This window comes from Pteropus vampyrus, unplaced genomic scaffold, assembly GCF_000151845.1.
Source record: "Pteropus vampyrus isolate Shadow unplaced genomic scaffold, Pvam_2.0 Scaffold66, whole genome shotgun sequence".
Classification (NCBI taxonomy): domain Eukaryota; kingdom Metazoa; phylum Chordata; class Mammalia; order Chiroptera; family Pteropodidae; genus Pteropus; species Pteropus vampyrus.
This window is the reverse complement of record NW_011888847.1, coordinates 4,685,007-4,694,245: the sequence shown is the minus strand read 5'-3', so window position 1 is coordinate 4,694,245 and position 9,239 is coordinate 4,685,007. Positions and strand designations below refer to the sequence as shown.

At 50.2% G+C, this 9,239-nt stretch overlaps 1 protein-coding gene across 1 annotated transcript in view; it reads left to right on the top strand.

Annotated features, from left to right (window-relative positions):
- The window catches only part of ABCG8 (ATP binding cassette subfamily G member 8), a 15,445-nt gene that overhangs the window by 3,053 nt on the left and 3,153 nt on the right, over window positions 1–9,239 (top strand). The window contains exons 2-8 of the mRNA XM_011361422.2: window positions 619–720; window positions 1,853–2,003; window positions 4,806–5,044; window positions 5,560–5,692; window positions 5,805–6,074; window positions 7,675–7,837; window positions 7,926–8,009. Coding sequence (XP_011359724.1) covers window positions 619–720; window positions 1,853–2,003; window positions 4,806–5,044; window positions 5,560–5,692; window positions 5,805–6,074; window positions 7,675–7,837; window positions 7,926–8,009 — 1,142 coding nt within the window. The remainder of the gene's footprint in view (window positions 1–618; window positions 721–1,852; window positions 2,004–4,805; window positions 5,045–5,559; window positions 5,693–5,804; window positions 6,075–7,674; window positions 7,838–7,925; window positions 8,010–9,239) is intronic.

Genomic DNA, 9,239 nt, shown 5'->3' with positions numbered 1-9,239 from the left:
AGGAGGAGGAGGAGGAGGAGGAGGAGGACGGGACTTTCTCTGAACTCTCCCAAGAGCATTTTGAATAGCTTCGTTGTGCAAAACTCCTCATCAGAACAAGATGTAACGTTTCTAAGGATGACGTCTTCACAAACACTGAGCGTTAGCCTGTTGATAGCTGTTTTTCTCTAACATATTGGATCCGTAAGGCCGGTTTGGCATTAGGAAGTATAAAGTCAGATGCAGCGGGGAGAGGACGAAAGGCCAGTTCCCGGCGCAGGTCTTCCCAGAGCGGACACTCACAAAGCTCTCTCCAGGTCCGAGCCTGGACTTGTCCAGCACAAGCTGCTTAGGTTCAGGTTGCACCGGACTGCAGGTGGGGATCCCTGGGCCCGGGAGCTGTACTGGGGGGAGGTTCTAAAACTCCCTCTGCGGAGAAGAGGAGACAAGCCCGCACTGATGCTGCTGTTTTCTCAGAGCCATTGAGTTTCACCTGCCCAAATGCGTGTCTTGTCAATTCGAGATCTCAATCAACCACAGGAGCTGCTGCTCTCACCTCTCTTGTCTCTTTCGTCCATTTTCTCCTACGTCCTCAGTGGCTTCCGAAGGAGCCTCTCAGCTTGTCGTGTCTCCCTGCAGGGCACCCAGGAGAGCTTGTTCTCCTCTGAAAGTGACAACAGCCTGTACTTCACCTACAGCGGCCGGTCCAATACCTTGGAGGTTCGAGACCTCAGCTACCAGGTAGAGGCGCACCTGAGAATAAGGTGGGAGGAGCGGGCAGGAAAGCCAAGTGGAAGGGAAGGGTGAGCTCATCCTGAGGGTCCTCTGCTCACAAAGACAGGTCCAGTCCCCGTTGCCTCACGTGTTAGACGACTTCCTCCTACTGCGCATGTCACAGCTAGAGGCTGCGAGGCATAAAGAATGAGACTTTGTTAACACATAAAGCCAACTGTGTGAACCTATGGGGGAAAAAAATCTATAAAACTCTTTTTTAACTTCATATTTTGAAATAACTTTAGACTTTTGATAAAGTTGCAAAAATAGTGCAGAGTTCCCGTTACCCTTTGTCCAACTTTCACTAATGTTAACAGCTTGCTTACTGACTGCAAAATTATCAATTACGGTATGATACTATTAACTAAACTGCAGACTTTATGCAGATTCTATTCACTTTTATATCTTCTTCTTCTTTTTTTTTTTTTTTTTTTTTGGTAAAATGTACTGTTGCTGGAGCTAATAAAATATTTAAAGTGCAAGTGCCTTTCGAAGGCTCTCCAGAGTCCCCTGATCACTTTCAAAGACCCCTATTTCCCACACACCTCCCCTGGGTCAGACCCCAGGTGGCCCAGATGGAATACGGTGGGGCCCGGGATGGTGAACCTCAGAGGCTCAAGTCCGGCTTCCTGTGGATGTGAGTTAGGACAAGCAAATGAGCCATGACACATCCTTTCTCTGCTCCGCTACTCGCTAGCTATGTGACCCTGAGCAACTGACTTAACTGCTCTGAGTTTCATCTGTAAAACGGATTATAATCATATCTATGTTATAGGTTTACAGTGCCGATTGAATGAGATAATGGACATAAATTGGTTAATACAGTGCCTTGCACATAGTAAGCATTTGGTAAATTATTAGTAAATTACTATTATTCTTGAGAGCAGGCATCATTTTACTTCGTGTTGTATTTTATTTCTGTTCTGCTATTGCACATGCTTTCCATGTCCAGCTTCTATGTTGGGTAGACCCTGGGTGGGAGCCGCTCAGGCCTGTTGTGTGTCAGCAGGAGGATGCCTCCTGTAGAGAGCCGAACAGAAGTTACTGAAGCCCCTGAGCCATCTGGCTCTCTGAGGAACCTGCCAATGTCTCCTCCCAGGTGGATGTGGCCTCCCAGTTGCTTTGGTTTGAGCAGCTGGCTCAGTTCAAGATGCCTTGGACATCTCATAAGGACTCCTGTGAGCCAGGCATCCAGAACCTGAGCTTCAAAGTGAGGAGCGGGCAGATGCTGGCCATCATCGGGAGCTCAGGTACCACCAAGGGGCTATACTGGGGCAGTGGGATGCAGATTGGTCCCTTGGGCTCAAAGCTCTGCTCCTCCACTCACCTGCTCTCAAGTACTTGCTGAGAATCATGAGTGTGGAATCGTGAGTGTGCCTCTCGTAGACGGTCAGAGCTTCTGTCTCTGGTTAACACCTGTGTGGAGACAAAGCACAAAGCTTTCCAAGATCATCAGGCAGCTTCAGAATTTAATGTTCTTTTCAGGGGACTCCTCCGCCACAAGGAGCACTCATTCATTGTTCCCCCACAGCTGGATTCCAGGTTATGGTCAGACAGCGGGTAGGCACAGCCCTGCAAGGCTGACATGACCTTTAACCATTTGCACAGATCTAGATTCTTGGAGTGCCTCAAGTAGTTGCCTCAGCAGGCCAAACTTAATATTATAGAATGCCAGAGTCGAATGGGGTCTTGGAGAACAGAGTTCATTCTTGTCATTGTCTTCTACCTTTCTTCGTCCTTACCAGTTCGAGAGCATCTTTAAAGGAGGATGTTCAAATGATGTAGCCCTCAATGCTTCTGGAGTGTCCTCCTGCCCCTCCCCCCACACCTTCATTGACAGATGAGGAGAGTAAAATCTAGAGAAATACAGTTTTATCTACCTAAGGACATAAATTTAATGCAGACCTAGAACTAGAACTTTGGCTTCCTGATTAAGATATCAAAGCATTTCTCCCTTACATTGTATTAGAGAGAGCACTTTATCTTTTAATTAATAATTTCCAGAATTACAGATTACTCAACTTTTTAACCATCTGCTTTAAATTTTTACAGTCTTCAGATAAGGAAGTTCTATTTATTGTCTAACCAAAGATCAAATGAGATAATGTGCATAAATGCACTTTGTAACTGAAGCAACCCCACGAGTCAAGTCCCACCCTGTTGTGGCCCCTACCTCGGCAATGCTGATCTAAACAAGGATAAAATGGATACTCCATAGGCCAAGTATTTTTGTTTGTAACCCCTGGTGGCTTTTCTTGTTATGTTTGCTTCCCCTTCACGATTTAAGAATCTAGTGGACACATAGGCACTTACCAGATGCTTCCACAAAGCCCTTGAGTCATCCTAGTTAACCCTCACTACACGCAGGCCTATAACTGTCACGTTTCTGATTTGTGGCGGAGGAAAGTAAAGTTTGGAGAGGTTACACTGGGTCGTCTCCAGGTCTTCTGACCCTAGGTTCAGAGTTGTTTAACTTCAGGTTTACTTAGCTGAAATAGTTAAAATAATTTCTTAGAAAGGTTTATCAATAACACTTTCTATGACTTTTACTCTACTCACCAAAAAAAAAAAAAAAATGGTTATAATTTTCTTCAAAATAAACTAAAACAGCCCCAGGCATTTTAGCTTCTTCTATAAAATCTGCAGTGCCAGAGAGGTTTTGCAGTGAATGAATTTACCGCTTTGGAGATTCCAGCCGTCTTATAAGGGTCTTGGATTCTGGAGGGTGTTTTCTCCTGGTTCATAAGGGTCTCTCCAATCTTACCAGGTGCTGGGAAGACCACTCACTTCTCACAAACTTTTGTTTAGGAAATGTGGCCTTTCTCCTCCCTGATTTGGGACCCCACAGTGAGAATGTTGCTTTGAAAGCCTAGATCTGCCATCTGAGGCTAAGCTGTGTGCAGGAACCTTTCTGGTTTCTCTACTGGCCATTTTGCTCCACATAAGTTCTCAGGGGCCTTGAAGGAGGTGCACCCAGGCAGCAACGTGCAGGTCACTTTCCACCCTGAGAACCTGTGGCCCCTATGCAGAAGGATCACTGAAGAAGCTTCTTGAATTTTGGTTGTTGCACGAGGGCTGTGAGGCTCCTGCAAGAGTCACTTGCATATGGCGAGGAGAAGTTGTTACATGATATGTATTGGCACTTCCCTTGTTTGAAAACAACTTGGAAAATTTACTCTCCAAAAGGAAATTTACAGTAAGGAAACCAAAACCCCACCCAGGGAGACTGGACAGAGCTTTTCCCCAGCTCGTTTGCAAGAAGGTGTTCTCAGATTCATTCACAGCTTCAACGTCTGTCAAGAAAGTCACATTGAATGCTTTCAGAAACCTGGTGCAATCTGACACTTACCTTCCCAAATCCAGAGCAATCACTGTGCCATTCAGAAGTGGATGGTGTGAATTTGTGTGCAATGGACCATTTGTTCTTAGACAGATTGAAGAGCACCCCTGATAAAAAATAAGAGCGTGTAGAGGGTAGAGAGAAATGCAGAACGCGCATGTACACTGTGCTGTAATTTTAAAGTCATTTCCACATCTGTTATTTCTCTATTTTTTCCTCCCTTATTTCTGAAAATAGATTCATTTTTGCATTTTTAAAAGACATCTCCAAATTAGTCCTTCCCACAATGCCAACTTCTGAGCCCAATGAGTTGAACAATGAAATATTGCTGGCATGTTTGCCAGCCTAAAATAGTTAAGCTTCGTGAGTACAATTAATGACAGCCTTGCTTTTGGGGGAGGGGACATACACTCCAGACCCACACATGCCTGTGGAGGCCGGGATTCCATCCTTCTGTCATGCAGCCACTGGCTGACCTGGCCTCAACCCGCAGCATCAATGTGCCTCTAGCACCCCAAGGCCTCTCGAGTTGGCTTTGTGCAAAAGGCCTCAGACTCCAGCTGCTGGGGCTCCCTTATTTAAGGCTTCCCACTGTGCCATCTCCCCTAGGAGCTGGTCACTTCTGCAAGGACAGAGCAGTCCAGGCAGCAGTGGCTTCCAGGCTGGCCCCCGAAGAATCTCTGATCTCAGGGATGTCTCGGTGGCTTTGCAGGTTGTGGGAGATCCTCTTTGCTAGATGTGATCACTGGGCGAGGCCACGGAGGCAAGATTAAGTCAGGCCAAATCTGGATCAACGGACAGCCCAGCACGCCCCAGCTGGTGAGGAAGTCTGTGGCCCACGTGCGCCAGCATGACCAGCTGCTTCCCAACCTGACCGTCCGTGAGACCTTGGCTTTTGTTGCCCAGCTGCGCCTGCCCAGAACCTTCTCCCAGGCCCAGCGTAACAAAAGGGTAAGTAACTGACCCTGGCGACCCCAAGAAGCCACGACATCCGTCCCTTCCCCGGCCCTCCCTCCCTGTCTCAGGGCCCAACCACACAGTCAAGTTTGAGCAACCCAGCTCACCATTCGTTCATCTGGAAAATTCTACCAGGTACTCAGCGCTGCCCTTCGGTACTCTTTTAAAGCCCCGTAACCCTCTGTAAGCCATCTCAGCCCCTCTGGTTCCCTTCATGGCAGGTGGCAAAATGTGTGACGAGTATTTATTTACTTGTTTGGTGGTCCTCCATGTAGGCAGGGAGCCCAACTCTCTTGTCCCCAGCACATGGCCCCATTCCTGACACACGGCACGGTAGGCATGTGAGAGCTGCTCAGGACAGAAGCAGGGAACAAACCATGCATCAGGGAAACAAAGGCTGGAGCTTCAAAGCCGCCTGGAGGAGCAGGCGTTTTTACACTCTGGGGCAATTATGTCTGGCGAGGCCTGTGGAGGTGGCCCCTGAAGCCCTGGGCTCCTCTCCCCTTCAGGTGGACGATGTGATCGCTGAGCTGCGGCTGAGGCAGTGTGCCAACACGCGCGTGGGCAACGTCTACCTGCGGGGGGTGTCAGGGGGTGAGCGGCGGAGAGTCAGCATTGGGGTGCAGCTCTTGTGGAACCCAGGTGAGGCCTGCGGGTGCCAGATGGGGCGTGAAAGGCCTGTGTCACCTCCCTGGCTTGGCCTGGTCCAGCCAGAGTCCTGCTGACTTACCAGGCTCCTCTCTCTGTCGGCAAGGAATCCTCATTCTGGACGAACCCACCTCTGGGCTCGACAGCTTCACAGCCCACAACCTGGTGAAAACTTTGTCCAGGCTGGCCAAAGGCAACAGGTTGGTGCTCATCTCCCTCCACCAGCCTCGGTCGGACATCTTCAGGCTGTTTGACTTGGTCCTCCTGATGGCATCCGGCACCACCATCTACTTGGGGGCAGCCCAGCACATGGTCCAGTATTTCACGGCAGTCGGCCACCCCTGTCCTCGATACAGCAACCCCGCTGACTTCTATGGTGAGCCGGCCAGGCCTGTGGCCTGGTACACAGGGCAACCCCACACCCCCAACCCTGCCAAAGCTTGTTGAAAAGATTCAGGGGAGAAATTCACAGAGGCTTCAGGAGAGCAGGACAGAGGACTGGGGTGTGGGCAGCAAATGCTCGAAATGAGGACCTGAGAAAAAGCAGCGTCTGACCTAGCCACTCTTGTGCGCATAGACTCCTGGCCCTGTTGCCCACCCCTTCCTTCCAACACCCACCCTCCAGCCCGCCACTAGGATGGGCACTCCCTCCGCCCGCCAGCCTTCGCCCTGTGCTCTCACACTGTGAACTCGTAGAGAGGTCATGCTCCCTCCCTGTGCTCAGATGCCAGGCTGACTTCCTGCAGTGTGTGAACTTCAGGTCAGCCGTCCCCAGATAAGGGGGCAGAGGGCACCTGCCAACCTGGCCACAGGGAAAAACTGCAGTAACTCTGGAGAGAGGTTACTAAATGTCAAACGCCCATAACAGACCTTAGGAAAGAAAAAAAACCTCTTTTTTCTTTTTCTTCTTGTTTTATATTATCATTTTTTTTTTTTGATGGGGTCTCTTGCCTATACACGCTAGGGCCAATTCAGGGCCTGGTTGGGGTGCAGGGCCTGGCAGTGCCCAGGGAGTCTGGAGTTCTGAGCTCCAGCCTTGCACGCTCAGGGGACACATCACAGTTTACAAGAGCCTTCCTAGACATTACCTTGCCTTGAGATTTGCCATGAAAATAGGAGGAGGGAAGAGACAGAGAGGTTAAGAGGGTAAGAGGAAGGGAGAAATGAAGGGAGGGGAGACCCCTTTGGGTTGGATCAAGGCTGGGCTGGGCCGGCCCTGCTGTGATGGGTAGGTGTGCCTTTCTAGCATGGCAGGGCCCCTGAGAGGAGGGCTGTGGTCTGGGGCCACCAGGTGTCCTCACAGCCATTAATGGAGGCAACAGCAGGTCAGCCTGGTTCTCCAACTTGTCACGCTGGTGCCCTCCCCTGGGAGCAGTGAGAATTTTATTTACAGGTGGCTGAGCCCTGGCACCCTTCAGCCAAAACATTCTTCCCATTTGGGCAGGCTGCTTGAGATGCCAAATTACTAATTTACAGTAGCCAGGAGCCCAGACTGCTCAGCCCCGCCCTGGCCAGCCCACCTTCTCCCCAGGGACAACACACCTGGCAGGCCGAGTCCTCACCACAAGCTGCTTGGACAACTGAAGTTGGAGCCAGGGCATAACTGTGCCACAGCCTTTAGCTCCAAAAGTCTAGTGCCTCCTTCTCTGTCCTGGGGATGTCCCCATAATGAGCCTGGGTGGTGGGACAGGGGGCCGGGGCCCAAGGGCCTCCTCTATTGCTCCCTACCTGATCCACTGCTCCTATCCCTGAGGCAGGCTTTCTGTAGATGCAGCCAGGCCTGGCAGGGCGGAAGCCAGCCCTGGGCAGCTCTCTGCCCCTCTCTGTTCTGACCGTCACTTCACGGTCCACTTGCAGAGGGGTGGGCAGCATGTCCTGGACCCGGGCTGACCAGCACTGTGGGCTGGGCTTGTACCGAGCTCCTCGCCTGTGAACGCATACAGGGACCAGGTCACCTCTACACCCTCTGCTTGCAGTGGACCTGACCAGCATTGACAGGAGAAGCAGAGAACAGGAAGTGGCCACCAGGGAGAAGGCACAGTCACTTGCAGCCTTGTTTCGAGAAAAAGTGTGTGACTTTGATGACTTCCTATGGAGAGTGGAAGCCAGGGAGGCAGGCATGGGCACTTGTGCAGAGAGGTAGGCGGGCTGGGTGGCCCGTGGCAGAGAGCACCCTGCAGGAGGTGTCCACCCCCACGGCTCCATGACGCACTCTCCCTCCCGACAGCCCGACCCTCCAAAAGGACATCAACAACCTCCTGATTCCCACCAAGCTGCCCGGCCCCGTGCAGCAGTTTGCCACACTAATCCGGTAATTGTCTGCCCCTTCATGCCTCCACTACCCCACCACACCCCGAAAGTCTTTGTTGTAGCAAATTAAGCTCTTTCTATTTGAAGGGATTTTCAAGGAGGAACTAGAATTTGAAGTGATCGAAGAGGTCAGTCTTTTGAGAAAACCCTCCTCACTGAGACCAGCACAAGCCCTCCCGGTGATACAGAGCACTCCTGTTATTTTAATTTTTTAAACAAAATCAAAATATGTTTACTGGCCTGATGATCATAGAAATCACCTAGTACCATTGTGAAAAATTCAGACAATGCAGGAGAACCTCAGGTGGAAAGGGAAGGTTTCCTGTCATGCCAGTCCTTGGAGGACAAGAGACCCAGTGTTTGGTCTGATCATGTTTTGGGGCCCATAAACATTTCAGTAGATAAATGGGATCATGCTCCGCATATTGTTCTGTAACTGGTTTGTTTCGTTTTGTTTTTCATCGAAATAGTGCTGCTACCTCTCATCTGGTCAGGTCTTCCTCATTTCAATCTAGTCATGATGCATTTCCTCTCTGAGTCCATACTGATGGTCAGATGATTCTTAGGCTTTTGCCATTACAGGTAACTACAGCCGACATCCTGAACACATCTCTTTATGCACCTGATTGGTTATTTCCTCAGGATGACTTCTTTAAGTTAAATGACAAGGCAGATACATCGATGATAAAAGTAACAGCCAATTTACTGAATACCTACCATGAGACAGATGCTTTCATCAGTGAGCTCATTTGCTCTTCGCAGTAACTCTGTGAGGTGGGCATGGCTGTCCCCATTTTACAGGATGAGAAAAACGAGGCTTACAGAGATTAAATGACATGGTCAAGGTCACAGGACGAGTGTACGTTGTTCCCCTGGCACCTGTTATTTTTGTTCTCTAAGTCGTCAGATTTCCAACGACTTCCGAGACCTGCCAACCCTCCTCATCCACGGGGCGGAGGCCTGCCTGATGTCCCTGATAATCGGGTTCCTCTATTACGGTCACGGGGCCACCAAGCTCTCCCTCACGGACACAACGGCCCTCTTGTTCATGATCGGTGCTCTCATCCCTTTCAATGTGATCCTGGATGTCATTGCCAAATGTGAGTGTCGCCTGCTCCCTGTGACCAACACCTGGAGCAGCTGGAGCCCATGGCGTCAGCGACTCTGAGCTGATCCAAAGCAGACTTGTGTTGCTCTGAGCTCCCAGGGAAAACAGGTTTGCTGAATAATT